Source organism: Chelonoidis abingdonii, chromosome 14 (assembly GCF_003597395.2).
Source record: "Chelonoidis abingdonii isolate Lonesome George chromosome 14, CheloAbing_2.0, whole genome shotgun sequence".
NCBI classification, from domain to species: Eukaryota; Metazoa; Chordata; order Testudines; family Testudinidae; genus Chelonoidis; species Chelonoidis abingdonii.
Window position 1 is genome coordinate 18,080,199 of NC_133782.1, and position 17,511 is coordinate 18,097,709.

Below are 17,511 nucleotides of genomic sequence, written 5' to 3' on the forward strand. Positions count from 1 at the left end.
AACATAAAAAATGGTGCAGTGGCCAAGTTAATTTGCAGTTACTAGCTAAGTAGGTTTGTTAAAAGTCGTAACGCAAGACACTATTAAAAGTCATAAGTAATTTTAAAAAATGGGTTGTGGATTTATCATTCCCTTATGTACCCATGTCCAGAAGTACATTGAGTGTGTCCCTGGAACAAGCAGCCATACTGGCTCGAAGTCATGGACTTTTACCCAAATGTATCATGCAGGCGACAGACATCATGAGAAAGCAAGTGAGTATTTAGGTTTTTTCTATTACTACTTCCTTAGCTGGATCACCTGCATGCCATTATCTTAATCCCTGGAACCTCTTTGTGGAGATACCAGTTAATTTCTCTGTGGAGATGTGTGTTCTGCATATACACACTCACATCCAGACACAATAAAATTTGTACAACTGCATGTATACCTTGCAGGAGCAAATTCTAACATTTGCATGTGTGGACATTAGGCTATTTAAGGTGCATACATAGGATTACATTATTTAAAGTGTGTACACAGATGTTCAAAAAATGTACAGAATGTGCAGGCTTATGCCCTTGTAAAATATGTGTACAAACATGTACAAAAGAAAAAGAGGCTGGTCTTTGAAAATGTAAGCCATATAGTATACTTATATACATCCTGTATGTTCCATAACATGTTCTCATGCATACAACACTATATGGTGGCAATCTCCTAGTGTTAGACCATAGCGCTTGTAAAGTGCTTTAGGACTTCTGTCATCTTAAGGAAACGCAGATGGCTGATGTACCTACCCAGTGGATTCCAGAGCTACTAAAAGTAGTTAATGGATTGTCAGATAGAAATCAGACTCCTGTTACAATATTTTCCCTTAAGGGTAAGATGTTTTATTGATATTATCAATGCCATAAGTTCTGTGTTTCCTTAGGGACCAAGGGTTGAAATCTCTGCTAAAAATCTCAAAGTGATGGATCAGATGCCGCAGTCTGCACCCCGGTAGGTTATGTACAGTATATGTTATCTGAATATTTGTGTTGCATCTTTGCACCCAGCTGTGACATTTCCTTCTCAAATTGAGAAGCTCTTCAGCAGCAATACCCAGAACTATCCCAGCCATCACTATACTAAACCCAAATGCACCAGTATTAAAAAAGCTTTGTTTCAGATCCCCTGTCACTCTCCATTAACTTGTAGGCCTCCTGTGTTTTCTAAATAAAACATCACTGCTGATTTCTTTGACAACGGCAATGAATTGCTAAAGCTCAGTGGCTGTCAGTTATCTGTGGAATGCTGAGGAGCAGAAATTCTTGAATGGCAGCTCCGACTGCAACTATGCAAAGATAATTCATGAGCTAATACTTTGGCCAGAGCCCCATGAAGTGTCTGGAATAGCCTTTGTGTCTCATGATTTACTGCAGAGTGGGTTTAAGAGCAAGCAACTCAAATCAGAGTGAATTTATGGTGATGCAATTCCTAGAAGAATCAATTGCCCAAACTTATAGCCATTCTGTTGTTGTCTGAGGGTCAAATCTTGAGAGGGGCTTTACACCTGAAAATCCCACTGACTCCAATAGGAGCTGAAGATACTCATTGTGTCTCCCCGAAGGACATAATTTCAGGTGGTTTTTACTATCTTTATTTCTGAGAGAGATTTTTTTTAACCTATTTCCCCTCTCTCTGTCCTCCCCATCCTCCTCCCAAACAGACCTAGAGGAGAGAAGAGGGTTTCTTTATAGCTTCATTGAACATTTATAGACTGCTAGGGCCAAATCCTGCTCAGTTATGCAAGTAACCCTTGGAAGTCATCTGCTCCTATGGAAGTTAATGGGATTCATTTGAGTAAGGCAAGTCAGCTCTGACCCTTAAAATGAGCAGTGGAAAAGATTATTTAGGTATACAGCAACTCCTGGACAGTGCAGGTTTATTCTATTATAGTGTTTGATCCGCTTTTGAAAGTCCTATGAAATGGGGCTTAGACCATAGTATATTTCAGTGTCAATTTTTCCTTTTCATCCAGTTTCTCTTAGTTATACCCCATTGGACCACCCTAAATAATTTCCCACCTTCAGTAGCAATTGCACCCTTTAGATGCTTGTAGAAAATTATTTCAGGCATGTTGTATGAAAACAGTAGTTGGTGGATGAGGTGAAGTTGTCTGTAACACAGTTTGGCCTGGTTTTGCTTTCTCAGAGACCTTTCACAAGGAACAATATTTTGGTTCTACTACATTCACCCCCTCTTGTGCCAGCTCAATAAAGGATGAATATGCACTGTCTACATGTGACTCCGTGCCATATCCCAAATGTCAAGCATCGCAATTCCAGCAGCAGTGACATTTCCCCCTTTTAATGAATATTGATTACCTAAGATCCCTTTTTATGATCCTAAAGGTGTAATGTGTTTGAAGTAATTCAGGATAAATAACACTGGAGCTGTAGGTTGTGATTTAAAAAGTAGAGTGAAGGCAAAAAAGCCTTATATTTGATTTTAGGGTTTTAAAGAGCCTTTCATTTTAGGAAACATTTGAAAAGCCGAGAGACTCAGGTTCCTATTTAGTTTCATCAGTGTGATGTGCATAAGACTAAATGGAATGAAAATGAGCAAAAGTAAATTAATTTCAGGTAAACTGAATTTGGGCTAAGTATCAGGAAACATTTCCTAGCAGTGAGGCCTGTTAGACTGTGGAATAATCTTGGAAGGGAAGTTATGGAAGGCCCCATCATTTGAGTTATTTAAACTTAAACTGGCCAGAGTCCTGGAAAATATACTACAGAGAACCATCATGCAATTGGGAGACGGAAAAATTCCCACTTTCAGCATTTTGTCTATCGCCAATTTCTGGGATTTTTAAATGTCTCTGTAAACAAAGGTAAATCAACCATATTGACAAGTACATTGATTGGCATCACAGTGGAATGAGACTTGTCGCCATTAAAAATGTCCAGGCCATATAATAAAAAATTTAGTAAAAATAATAATTTATGGCTTGCCAACTGCTAAAGGCCTAAATCTGACTTGGGTTGCAGTGGGGTGGAGTAAGGTCTCAAAAAATAAAAGTCATTTTTTAAGATAACACCTCTGTGTTTTAATTAGCAATTCTCTAATGGCACATTTAATTTGCAGAATGATTAATTACAACTAGCTGAATTTTTCCTGTCAGATTATGAATGAGTGCATTTTAGAGTGATAAAAAGCTTAATGTCATATGCTAATTCTAACAGCTTTTTATTATCATTATGCCATGTAACACCAATTTTTAATCTTCCCTTATAGACTCTACAGGCTGTGTCAGCCACCTTTAGATGGGGACTTATAAAAATGAAAGAGACACCCATGTTATGGAGTCAATAAAGTGTTCAGCTGAGAGCAACCCTGCCCGAGGACCCATGTCAACTGACACTGGTGGTGTTAAATGGAGATGGGAGGATATGGTGCTGGGTGTCTCATGTTTAGTAAGACAGCTGAATCTGCGATGCTCACCTGCTGAGAACTCCTACAGTATATGGGCAAAGATTCTTATGGTTCCTTGGCTTATTGGAGAAGTTCTCTAACCATGAACACCCTCGAGCTGAGACAAACAAACTGCCTTCTGTCAGAATGCCCAGAAGGAATAGCAATTCCATGTCAAGAAACTGCAGCTTTACTAATGACTCAGCTGTGCTACTGGCTGAAAGTTGTGGCCTTGAAGTTATGGATCTGTAAAGCAAAAGCAAGATGAAGCACATCTACTCTCCCAATATGTATCTGGCATCCATTTCATTGCCAGCATAATTTTGGTCAGTGGTCTTGAGTAACAGCATCAGAAATACCACTGATTTAACATACTGATCTGCACTTTTGAACAATGAGTAGCTCAAGTTTCTGGTTTATTTCCATATGAATATAAAGTATTTCTTCTAGAGTCATTTTCCTCTTCAGCCCACTGAGAACCAATCTCTGTATGCTGCAGAGTGTACATTCCATAATACTCACCATTACTTCCTCTTACTTATTGTAGTGTTCAGGTTTGGGATTAACATTTTTTACTAATGGCCTATAATGTATTCTGGAAATACAATAATATTTTACATGAGAGTTTGGCAATGAAGGATTTTTTAGGAGAAATTACAAAGAAAATAAATTGCAGTCCTATACTCTGATTATTTGAACAGATGTAGTTTTAAAAACCAGGTCAGAAGAACTATAGTTATTTATGTGGAGTGGAGTATCTGTTTTGGATCATATTATATATACAAGATTTAAATAAAAATTATATTGTTTAAAATGGGACCAATATGCTGGCAATTACACAGCTAATCCCAGTTTACTGGAAACAATTCTACATTATTTAAAATATTTCGGTATTTAAGTAGTCTTTAATACAGTTATTAAAATGTATTAGGAAGGCTTTTAAGTTAAAAGAAAAAGGAATCATGTATATAATGTACTTTATTTTTTTCCTATTTCAAAATTGTTCTCCATTCTATCAGTATTAGCATTAGTGCAGTAATTGTCTCCAAATTACTGGCTGATACTCATTGAGAATGTCAGCAGTCTCAGGCCAGAAATAATGTTCTTTTGGAGTGAGTGCCTTGATGATGATTCACCTATATCTAACAAAATTCCACAGCAGTGGGGGAACCTAACATTATTCTCTTTCACCATAGAAAAGCCATAGTCTCTTTTAAAACAATTCATTGTTGGGAGACTCCAGGAACTGTTTGGCGTGATGGACGTTCTAGAGAATTAAGGGTTTTTTTGGGGGGGCGGATGGGGGCCTGGAGGTTGTTGTTTTGTTTTGTTTTTGCTGAACAGGGCATTAATGAACTCCAGTTTTATTTGGTTAACAATCCAATCCATCCCAAATATTAAGTTAAAAATCATCTATTCCCACTTAGCTGCAAAGGTTTTTTTTAATTTGATTTCTTCAACTAGCACAAAATAACTTACTACAAGTTTTGAGGGGTTGTGTTGGCTTCCTGAATTATTAAATGTTTTTAACATTTGTGTTTCTTTCATTCTCAGACTGATTTTTTTGGGAGGGAAGAATACACTTTTGTTTGTTTTATTTACTTTTAAATATTCCTTCTGACTCACCTGAGTCCACAGCTGAGGCTTATGTGAGTCAATCTCCTGTTACATCTCAGACACAGGCGTCAGTTACTATAGAATCCATTGCACTGCAGTCAGATCAGCAGAACATTGTTTCAAAACAATTTGTGCTTCTTCATAGTCTTGGAAGACTTAATCTTGCCATTTGCTGTTGAAAAAAATGGTATTTCTTGAAAAATCCCCTAACTTAAAACTAACTGTAATGATATGTAAAGAAAAACTATTCAAACACCCAAGAAATAAAAATACAGGGACTAGTATTCTCTCCTGGGGTAAATCAGCATAGTTTTGTTGACTTCAGTGGATCTGATTTACACTGCCAGATGAGGATCCTGACCTACATTTATGCAGTTCATACAGACATTGAAGGCGCATAGAAGATGATCTACGGGCATTTACACTGTGCACTGTTTTACATTAAAATGTATGTGTTATTCTCATTAAATACATGCTAGAACATTTTATTATTAAAAGTTGGTTTATATTACAATGAAAGAAGATATGATTTTATTTATATAAGTTACCCCTTACATTCTGTTTAACAACAAAGAACTAAGGACTTTGCAGAGCTATGAAAGGTCAAAAGTTGAAGGTGTTTGGAAAAGTTGTTTTTGACATCTGATCAAACTGACTCTGCAGTGCCGAGCTCTTCCTGTTTGTGCAGTACCACCCACAGATGTGGTTTCACTTCAGAATTCTTATTAAAAATAGGACAGAGCAGTTCTGAGACTGTATAATTGCAAAGTTTGAGGCCAGGCCTGAAAAAGTGAGCACAGTTGGAGTAAGAAGGCTATGCTCGTGCTAAACTACAAGTGAAGTCAACAGAGCAGGCTCAGGCTATAGAATCTTCAAGACTGAAAACAGAGTCAGACTCCAGGGTATCCCTGCAACTAGGCCACATCTGTTCTGGCTGGCTATGACAAGCAAATAGTTGAAGTTGTCTCCTGCTTTGTCCCTGAGGTTTTGCATTGTGTGTGCAAGCACTGGCCAAACAGCCTCCCTCTTCATGATGCATCATAGAGGGCCACTTTACAGTATCAGTGTGTGTGGAGGGTTGAGCGGGGTCCCCCTAAATGGACTCTTCTCTGTTTGGAACTAAAGAAACAAAGCATTACTGCTCATTTGATCCTAGATGTTCTGAATAAACAGGCTCGGGATCTGGATTTTAGAGTTGGTAAGAAGTCAGTGGCAGTTCTGCATATGAAAAGGCTGTGAGATCCAAATTAAATACCTCATGGGTCCAATTTTAAGGTAAGTCTCAACCTAGCCTTTCATTCTGTAGGCAAAATTCCACACTTGCAATTTAGCATTCACAAGAAACTACAGATACAACAGGTAACACTTGGATAACTTTTGCTTTGTGCCTATAAACAAACCATTCAATGTCCAATTAGCCGATATCACTGCATGTACAAAATTGTGAGTGCAAGTATTTATGGGCACAGAGTTGCAACCACAATATTAGAGGCCACTTCTGAAAATCTGGGCCTGGATAGTAGCAGCATTATCCATTTCCATATGATTAATCTGCAGACACAAATACTGAGATTCTCACAAGAATTCATAGATTTGGTCAAGGACACATCTGAATTAAGCTTTGTGTGTAAAAAATGTCATAGTTCCCCTTTGCCCCACTTTCTCTAGGTGAAATTAAAAAATTGTTTCCTCAACAAGAGTGTATTTTGTCTGCAAAATATTTTTAAAAAGTATGACTACGGAAAACAGTATTTTTCTCCTGCATCTGTCTGCAAAAAGGTGATATCACAACAGGACATTGACATATCATGCCCTTCCTCCTCCTCCTCCAGAAATGCAAAAAGTCCCCAAAGAGAAGAGGACCCAGTTCCAGTGGGGGCAGAACATTTTAAAAATGGCCAGTACCGTTATGTTTCTGGTTAGTAGGAAATATTCCTCTCTTGTGTCAAATGCTTAAGACAGTCATGAGCTAGTGACCTGATCATAGAATGGGGAGATTCAAAGTTCCAAGTTCTAGTCCTGCTGCGACACTGACACCTTCTCTGGATTTTGGGAAGTCCTGTAACCAATCTGTTGCAGTTCCCCATCAGTATGAAGGCACAGTCATAATAATGCTCGCTTGTCTACCTCTCCAGGGGATTGTGAGGATTTATTAAGTCATGTTTGTAAAATGACTTGAAGGTATAAAACACTCACTATCACAGTTACACTGTACGGAATGCATTATTTGAAATAGACCTGCTTCCAAGATAACTATGGTAAATACTTAGGCAATGTCTGGCACAGTAAATCATACTAAATGGTATCTGAGGCAATCAGTGGGCTTCTAGACATCTGGCCATTATTCACTGAGAAAAGACAATATCAGCCAATCAAAACCAGCTTACTCACAAAAGCGGAGGTTGTAGTTTTGTAAATGAGGTACTTTGACTAATCCAAGTACCCCCAGTACTACCCTTCTCTACACTAAATATCGGTGTAGCACCTAACCATATGAATGAGACTGTCATTCTGTCACACATCAGATACATCAGTGAGCTCTACAGTAGCAGTACAATCTAAGAGTTGCTGAAGTAGAGCAAGGTCATGGGAGCTGTATTTCCTGCTTTCGGTAAAATTGGTTTGGCTTTGCCCAGCCTCAGGAGGCCATTATCCTATGATCAAATGCTGTCCCATTGATACACTTTTATAAAATAACACAGAACTGTTCATTGCTTAAGTAGGGTTGCCCTGAACATGTTTAACCCACCCCCAAAAGTCAGTCTGTTTCCTTCAAGCTGTAATTGCATGTAAATTAATCATTTGAACCATCACTATCACTGCATCACTACAGTCCAGCCTAGCACTGCTTTCCTGTTTAATGTGAAGATGAAAACAGGAGCAAGTACTAGTGTATGGACCCCAGGTTTGGGAGCCATGAATTCTTGAGTTCTAAATCCAGCTCTGACTGGATTTACTGCCATTCCCTGTCTGTAAAATGGGAATAATAGTATTACCTACCTCTGGTGAGGCTTCGTTAGCTATTGTTTGGGAACTGCTTTGAAGCTTGAAAGTGCTATAGGAGGCATTTTCTTCCCCACTCAGCTGAGAGATAGTGAACTTGGTACGAGGGAGACAAACAACAAACAATTACAAAAAAACTGCACTTATTTCCCATAACTAGATAGCTGGCAGCAGCAGGCTTAAGGAAAGTCGACCAAAGTATATTTTACATGTATCTTATCTGCTTTATTGTGTCATTCACTTCTCACTGCAGGAATCAGTGTTATTGGATATTGCAGTGCCTCCCAATGTGAGAAACCAATGTATTTACAACATCTTTCTTCACTAGGAAAAGAAACCATTATATAGGGCCAGCTTCCTCAGTCTTGCTCATCTGGAATACTACCCTATACCCTGGTTTCAAGAGTATCAGAATCCAGCCTACAGTAATTGGAAGTTAGATGAATAGTCACTTTAAAACATTGTCTTGGAGAGAGGGCATTAATTTTAGATTTAGGGTATCCATTTTGAGGCCTGTCTCTCCCTTCAGTCAAGGTTGAGACCTGTGTAAATCTACTTATTTATGATTCTTTTTGATTCACACCAGTGTAAGTGAGTGGTGAATTAGAATCTGTATTAGAGGAGAATTAGAACCGGTACATTTGCTATCTGGATGCAAAGCAAGGGCCTCCCAATGTAACAGAAGAAAAAACGACCATGATCTATGCCATTTGGCTGGGTCACTTGTAGGGGTGCTAGAACCTGTAATGTCAACAGGCTGCATTTGTGAACGGAGAGTGAAGGACCTGATTCTCCATTGCGTCACACCAACTTTATGCTACGGTACTGCCACTGCTGATTTAAGAGGGTGGTGGAATCTGCTCCATTTTATACAGAGTAGGTGTGGCCTTTGGGTTCTGGCAAATTAAAGAGTGGCCCTGACTGGGCTAAATTTGAGAGTCCCACCGCGTTGGATTGAAGATCATCTATTCAGACCTCAAGTACCACTGCTGGGCTATTGCTGCATTTCAAGATCATTTTATACCTAAGACCAATTGCCTTCCCTGGGGGAAAGGCTGAATGATACAAGATGTATAATATGTTTTTGCATGCAACAGAACTTCTCATGTTTTAGGGAAAAGTTCCAGAAATGATATTTTTATAGAAATTTACAGAATTCACATTTTCAAATGTTTTGTTATAATGTACATATTTTAAGTTAAGGTTTTTTAGGGGGCAGAGGAGAGAGTAATTTGTACCAGTAGTGCTATATTTTCCTTACTGTTTTTTTGTTTTGAATTGAGCACCTGTCTCCTGCATTAGGATAAAAGTTTGAATATACTTTGCAGATGTTCAACTGAATGCATTGCCATGATGCCTAATCCATATGGTCATCTTGGGGATTGTTAATACTGTATGGACAGTAAACTATATTTAAACTCCACATCAGAATCATTCCCAAGAGGTCAGAATGATGGATCCTGCACTATCCAATGGGATTCAGATTGTTTCTCTAAGTTTTAAGGGGACAAGGAAATGGGAGTGGTAGGAACACTTACACTAGGTTAATAAAACCACTGGGACCGGACCTTGATGTTCTTGCTCAAGCAGAACACCCTTGGGCTTCCAGGGTAGTTTTCCTTCAGGAGGACTAAGGAACTACTTATCATTTGGTGCTCATGTCCCTGCTGGTTTATGGGTATAAGCGGAGAATCTGCTTTCCCTCTACTTTGCCAGACCCATTAGAACCTCTTTTACTACTGAAAAATTGTTGTGGGGATGGAAAATCCCAGAAAACCCATACAGAGCCTCCAAACACAAGAACTTAGAAAGAAGATGGAGGAAGAGTCCCTGCAACTGAAGCCAAGCTTGAAGCATTAAAAAACAAGCAAAGCTCCCTTAGAGCACTCACTGCTCTTTAAGTCTTGTGTGTATTGCACATATATTATGCTTTCTGTTTTATTTATGATTAAGAGATTCCTTTCCCCTGCATACAAAGTGCATCCTCTCCACAGTGCACAGCTGAAGGACTGAAGAACCAGATTACACACGCTCCCCCCCCCACAAAAGTGTGAGGATGACAGAATTACTGCCTTTCAAGCTTGAATTAATGTCTACAACTTCCTTTGGTTCCTTTAACCCTGGAACTCTGGTAGGTGCTAGACATACACTCAAACTAGCCTACATGCTTTAGTTTAACTATTTATCCTTCAGTTCATCCCAAATCCCCAAAGAAATGACAGCACTCATCACTTCCCCATGTATCACCTGATATACTGCAGTCTAGTGGTTAGAGCAGTGGAAGTACAGATTGACTGGGGTCTCTATAATTTACTCCCATCTGTCACTGATTTTATGCATCACTTAACCTCTCTGTGCTTCACTTTAGACATCTGTAAAATGGGAAATGTAATATTTCCCTATCTCCCAGGGGGCTTGAGAAGCTTACTTACAGCACTTTGAGATCATCCAGTGAAAGCCTACAGTGTTAATTATTAGCAGCCTACACTTGAACATCTGAAAAACCTTCTGCAGGCTCCCAGTAAGGGGAAGCAGACTGAGATGGAATCAGCCCTTGTAATAATCATCTCCTATATACCTCTGGCCAGGAGCTAACAGTTCGGTTCCCTGCTATTCATAGGAGCAGGAAGAAATGTTGCCCAAGGGGAAGGGCAGGTCTAAACAAGGATCATTTGTGACGATGGGCAATAAAACACAGTTCTGTTCCATTACTGCATGACAGAGTAGGGCAGGAGTCTAGCTTTACTCAAATCAAACCTGCCAAGTGGTTTAGGTCTAAAATTGTAATTGCCTGCAAATTGTGAGATTTTAATGTTGGTATGATTTTACCATTCTCCACTCCATTTGCAGTGAACTTAAATGTGCACATAAAAATCTATCATTATGCTGCTAAGTCATGGGCTCCGTAAAAAACAATGCTTGGACTCCTTCTGCTGAAGCACTTGAACAAAGGACCCATTTTAGCCTACTAAAAAGTGTTCTAAGGGGTTGTTCCAGTAAAGATATCACACAACAGAGTACAACAAGGCTGCATCTGCCTGGGTGTAGCTGCCACTAAAATTCCATAGGTAGCATTCATGAATAATGAACTAGTCTGCAGACAGTATTGTTTGCTGTGGTATATGAATAGAACTTAACCTAACAGAGGGTGATGAAGATAACACACACCTGCTCTTCCCTGCTAACATACTAAGTGGAGCTGTGCAATTGTTTCATCCTACATTACAAACTACACTACATTAAAAATTAGCCTCAAATAATAGGGCAGGACTGTCTAGAAAGAAGGAAAAAGGAAGAGCAGATGAAAAACAAGGCCTAACAGGAGTTGGGCATTTGGGCTAAGCAACAGAAAATTCAGTCAGCAAGTTTTCCTTCTCAGGGCTTTGTTCTCAAGAATTTATAATAGGTAGGTTATAAGGAGGACACAAAAATAGGCTAATACAATTCAGAACCACAAACAACCCTCCCACCCTCTAGCACCTAAATGGGGAACCCTGTTTAATTTATAGAGTTCTCTGCCTTTCCTGATTGGACCCTTTCTCCCCAGCCCTGCTTCATTACATCTGATCACCAGAGTAGAGAGCTAGCAATTGAGCAGAGAGTTAACTCCTTGCTTGCTGGAAATCAGGTAAGGGCCTGCAGCTTTTCACAGTGTTCTCCTAAAGAGACAAACTTTACTGAGCTAGTTCTACACCTTAGGCCTTCCAAAGCAAAGGGCTAATATGACAGTGATATTTCTAAATAGAGAGTAGTATCAGAAGGGAAGACTGAGGTCCTGAAAGGTATTTAGGAGCCTAACTCCCATTGATTTCAACAGGAATTTAGGTACCTAAAACCAATGAAGCTCTGCGATAAGGAGTGTATACCAATAGTCTACCAATAGTGCGCACTATTTCAGACTGGAATAAATGAATGTGATGTGGATTAATATCCTGTCTTCTCAGAGCAGCAACAGGAAACTAGTAACTGTTTCCATTGTATGTTGGTAATAGTCAGACTCTTACAAAATGCTGGAATTCTCACAAGTCTGCCACCATTACAAGAAATTTGGAAACAGCAACATATAGCAATGTTATTTCTTTGCCCTTAGTTGGAAAATTAGCAAAAGAACTTACATTCCTCTGCATGTTTGTTTCAGCTTGCCTTAGATGGAACAAGGCAGAAAAAAAGAGTTCTGTGTAGCAGGTGTATTAGTGCGCGCACACGCGCACACACACACACACACACACACACACACACACACACACACACACACACACTCTGTCTCTCTGCATGCGCTACAAACCAGTGTTTAATGGCTTCATCTCAGTCCCCAGAGAGACGTATATTCCTTCCTGATGATTCTCACATCTCTTTCAGAGTCCCTTGGGTGGCTTCCAATCCCCTTCTCAGGGACAGCTCTTCCAGCATGTCAGTTATTAGGCTATTTATTCCAGGAGACTGCCCTTTGTTTGATTATATTCTATTGTATCATCTTTGATGTCTGTGTCTGAAACATCAATGGCACTTACATCACCCTGACTAAATGTGCCTTTTGGCAGCTCTTTTGTGCTCTCTCTTTGCATTCCAGACCTCCCTTTGTCTTGTGCATCAACTGTGCGGCCCGGTGCTCCATCAGTGCATTTCTCACTGGCCCTTTCCATTAGCTCTCTCTTCTGTTTATTATGTTTATAATGTTATCAGTGATTTCTAATTATTTAGGCCCAGATGTTCCTCTGTTCTGTACAGTGTGAAGAGAACCAAACCCATTGAAATTGGCCAGCATGCAGAGAAAGTCAATGACATCATAGCATCTTGCTTTGAGGCCCGGCGTGCTCAATTTGCACATGGGAAACTCCACAATAAATAGGTGATTGAGGTGTGCCACAAAGAAGCAGGGGACAGCCATGCTAGGATGATTATTCCCTGCTCTAAAATGCAGAAGGAAAAAACCAAATCTAGTTCAGAGCAACATAGGTCCCTCCTCACAGGGAGCAGTGGGCCAGACAGGAGCCATGCTGCTACGGCTGCTACAGCTCCCAGATCTTGGGTCGATCAGGTTTTGGATGCTGCACTTCCTGCCCACTCCTCAGTCCCACTTTGACTACAGCAGAGGGCCAAGTTGGCACATGGCCAGCCCAGCTTCAGAAGCATCCAAAGGCCACCTTCTTCCCCACACTCCTACCTCTCAGCAGTGCGATGCTCTCTTTTGCCATAGCCAAGAAAAGGGTCTTAACTTTCAGTTTCTTTTCCCTTTCTGAGTTGCCCTTGTGCTCCCTCAAATACTGGCAATCCCCCTGAGTCAGTTAATTCTCTTTTCTTATGACTAAACTGAACGGCTGTCTGTTTTGTGCAGGTCGCTCTTTTAACACTGGCCATTCAGTTAACACATTGGGTTTTTTCTTTCTGAACTATCAGCTTCTAATTACTGTAGAGACCTGGCCAGGTTGCACTGATGTCTCCACAGTCTCAGTAAAATCATGTTATGTGGTGCCATCTCTTGTTACATTTATGCCCAGAATGGCTATGTGTGGCCAATGCGACTGATGTAGTTGAATTATCAGTTTCTATTTTTTGTACATGTTCCTTGTCCCAGGGTTTGGTGAAGGACAGAGAGCACTTTGGGTCAATAGAAAACAGGTTTTATATGTAAAGCAAAATGGGAAAATGCAGCTTTTGCACTGGTTTTCTATAATTCAAATAATTCCTTTTGGAAGGTGCAGTTTCTCTAGTGTCCACCATAAGATGCTTGACCCAGCTTGGTCCCTGCTTATCATGAGTTCTATGGGGACAGAAAGGGAGAGGAAAGGAGATGAAATTCACAAGTGGAAAAATTTAAATTCAATGTCAAGAAAAACTGGCTAGTGGTGAGATCTAATAACTTTAGTCTCTTAGTCTCCCAAGGGAAATGGTGGAAGTCCATATCACTTGGTACTTATAGCACTAGGTCAGGGGTCTCCAACTCAAATGACCACAAGGGCCACATGAGGACTAGTGCATTGACCCGAGTGTCGCATCACTGACACACCCCTCTCGCTGCCTCTGGCCCCGCCCACACTCCACCCCTTCCACTAGGCCCCGCCTCTTCCCACTCCTTCCCTGCCCCATTCCAACCCCTTCCCCGAAGTCCTCACCCCAACGCTGCCCCAGGGGTGCAGAAAGGGTGCAGGGTTTGGCAGGGGCTCAGGGCAGGGAGTTGAGGTACAGGAGGTGTGCAGGGTGCGGCAGGAAGCACAGGGCAGGGAGTTGGTGTGTGGGGTGCAAGAAGGTGAGGGATGTGGCACGGGGTCGGGGTGCAGGATACAGCACATGGCTCAGGGCAGGGAGTGCAGGAGGGGTGCAGGATGTGGCAGGGGGCTCAGGGCAGGGAGTTGGTGTGGGGGGTGCAAGAGGGTGAGGGGTGCGGCATGGAGTCAGGGTGCAAGGTGCAGAGGTGGCTCAGGGCAGGGAGTGCAGGAGGGGTGCGGGATGTGGCAGGGGGCTCAGGGCATTGAGTTGAGTGCTGGAGGGGTGCAGGGTGCGAGCTCCAGCCCAGCGCCACTTACCTAGAGCGACTCTGGGGTGGCAGCAGCGTGCACTGGGGCCAGGGCAGGCTCTTTGCCTGCCTGCCCTGGCCCCCAGCCCCACGCTGCTCCTTTCCAGGAAGCAGCTGGAACTGTGTCCCTGCAACCCCTGGGGGAGGGGGAGGGGCTCAGGATTCTGTGCATCTGCTGCTCTTGCCACTTCTCCAGGTACCTCTCACGAACGTCCCTTTGGCCGCGGTTCCCTGTTCCCGGCCAATGGGAGCTGCGGTGGGTGGTGCCTGGAAGGAGGCAATGCAGGAGCCCTCTGCCTCCTTCCCCTTTTCCTCCACCCCGGACCAAAGGAGCGTGCTGGCAGCTGCTTCAGAGAGCAGCACGGGGCTCACAGCGCCACAGGGGGCAATCCTGCGGGTAAATAGAGGGGCGGGGCGGGGTGGGGCGGGGCATGGGGTGGGGAGCTTGGCGGGCCACATGCAAGAGTGGCCTGCGGGCCGCAGGTTTGAGACCCCTGCACTAGATAGAGTGTACAAATACAGTTAGGGGTGATCTACTTTAACCACGTTAGTTGAATTAGCTGCAGGAATCACTGGGAGAAATTTATGGTTTGTGTAATGCAGGAGGTCAGACGAGATTGTCATAATTCAATTTTATTTTTTTATAATTTCAGCTGATAATATTGATCATTTAAAAACTTTTTATTTATTTAAACTTTTACAGTTGTGTGAAAGTATGAAGAGGTGGTCAGACAATAATTATTTATCACTGGCATTACAACACCTTTCATACACATTCAGATGAGACTCTGATAAAGTCTCAAGCAGCATTTTTCTTACTTTGCCTATCTGTAAATTTCTGGAAATATTTTTGTCAGTTTGGGTGTGTACAGTGAAATTGATGTTTACTGACATTTACCAATAAAAACTGAATCCTCTCAGGCCTAACCAGCATGGTCCCTTCTGGCCTTAGAATCTAAGTATCTCTTACTATTAATTATTATGACTTATTATTTGTAGCATCATAGTGCCTAGGAGCCACAGTCATGGAGCAGAATCCCACTGTGTTAGGTGCTATACTATCACAGAACAAAAAGATAGTCCCTGCCCCCAAGATCTTACAGTCTAAGTATAAGACAAGAGACCACAGATGGAGACCAGCAGACAGGCAGGGGATCTCAAGGAAATGGTGAGACAATATTGGTCAGCATGATCGGCAGTGGTCTCAGCAAATTAGCAGCCTAATCACTGACAAGTTTTTTTGTAGGTATCGGGGCAAAGGAGAGTTTTGAGGAGGGATTTGATTGAAGGAGGATAATGAGGGAGCTTTGAGAATGTTTACAGGAGCTCATACCAAGTGGCAGCAGCAGCATGGCAGAAAAGCGCAAAGGTGCTTGTTTGAAAAGTTAGTAAGTGGTCAGTTAGGGTGACCAGACAGCAAATGTGAAAAATCAGGATGGAGATGGGGGGTAATAGGAGCCTATATAAGAAAAAGACCCAAAAATCAGGACTGTCTCTATAAAATCGGGACATCTGGTCAGCCTAGTGGTCAATGGAAGCTGGCATCACGGGCTGATTGGAGATGAGAGATAGTGAACAATAGGTAACGTGGACCTTGAAAAGTGATGACAAGTAGCTTATATTTGATGCGCTAGAGAAGGGGGAACCAGTGGAGTGGTGCAAAGAGAGGGGTGACAGGTCAAAGTGTTGGGCTAGGAAAATGCTCTTCCCAGCAGCATTCTGACTGCATATGAACATAAGAACGGCCGTACCGGGTCAGACCAAAGGTCCATCCTGCCCAGGATCCTGTCTGCCGACAGTAACCAATGCCAGGTGCCCCAGAGGGAGTGAACCTAACAGGTAATGATCAAGTGATCTCTCTCCTGACATCCATCTCCATCCTCTGACAAATAGAGGCTAGGGACACCATTCCTTACCCATCCTGGCTAACAGCCATTAAGGGACTTAACCTCCATGAATTTATCTAGTTCTCTTTTAAACCCTGCTATAGTCCTAGCCCTCACAACCCCTCAGGCAAGGAGTTCCACAGGTTGACTTTGCACTGTGTGAAGAAGTTTCTTTTATTTGTTTTAAACCTGCTGCCCATTAATTTCATATGGTGGCCCTTACTTCTTATATTATGGGAAAAGTAAATAACTTTTCCTTATTCATTTTCTCCACACCACTCATGATTTTATATACCTCTATCATATCCCCCCTTAGTGTCTTCTTTTCCAAGCTGAAAATTCCTAGCCTCTTTAGTCTCTCCTCATATGGGACCCTTTCCAAACCCCTAATCATTTTAGTTGCCCTTCTCCGAACCTTTTTTAATGCCAGTCTATCTTTTTTGAGATGAGGAAGAACAAAAAAACCCACAGCTGTATGCAGTTTCAAGATGTGGGTGTACCATGGATTTTATATAAGGGAATAGATAGAGAATAGATAGAGACTATCCCTTTTTTAATGATTCTAAATCCTGTTTGCTTTTTGACTGCGCTGCACATGCCATAGATGTCTTCAGAACTCTCCACAATGACTCCAAGATCTCTTTCCTGATTAGTTTGTAGCTAAATTAGCCCTCATCATATTGTATGTATGTTGGGGTTATTTTGTGTCATTCTGCTTCCTGCTCAGTCTGGAACTGTTCCCTTGAGGCTGGACACCAGCTCTTCCTCAGACTGTGGACTGGCTTGGTCCCTTCTGAAGCGATGGAGGTGATGGGTTTGTTTCCGTTGCTGGTGAACCGCTGTCCGCTGGTGCACCTGGTGTATTTCAGGCTCTGGTGAGCCTCTTCGGTATGGTTGTCTGTGCTTCTGCCAGTTCAGCTCCTGCCGCCCTCTGGCGTTGGGTTGAAGATGTGGTTGCAATTGCTGGTGCTGGTGCTGATTGCTGTTCCATTCCCGGCCTGGACTGGAGGTGCTGTGGCTGGTTCAAGCGTTGGCATGGGATCGGGTCCACACCTC

At 41.9% G+C, this 17,511-nt stretch overlaps 1 protein-coding gene across 3 annotated transcripts in view; it reads left to right on the top strand.

Moving 5' to 3' along the window:
• Positions 1-5,566, top strand: part of PREX1 (phosphatidylinositol-3,4,5-trisphosphate dependent Rac exchange factor 1) — a 227,157-nt gene extending 221,591 nt beyond the window's left edge. For 2 of the 3 annotated variants that reach the window (XM_032767343.2, XM_032767345.2), the window contains exons 38-40: positions 152-254; positions 914-981; positions 3,259-4,976. In XM_032767343.2, coding sequence (XP_032623234.1) covers positions 152-254; positions 914-981; positions 3,259-3,301 — 214 coding nt within the window. In that variant the 3' untranslated portion in view covers positions 3,302-4,976. Of the gene's footprint in view, positions 1-151; positions 255-913; positions 982-3,258 lie in introns of all 3 variants that reach the window. The other variant, XM_032767342.2, reaches the window with a different exon arrangement.
• The last annotated feature ends 11,945 nt before the right edge of the window (positions 5,567-17,511 follow it).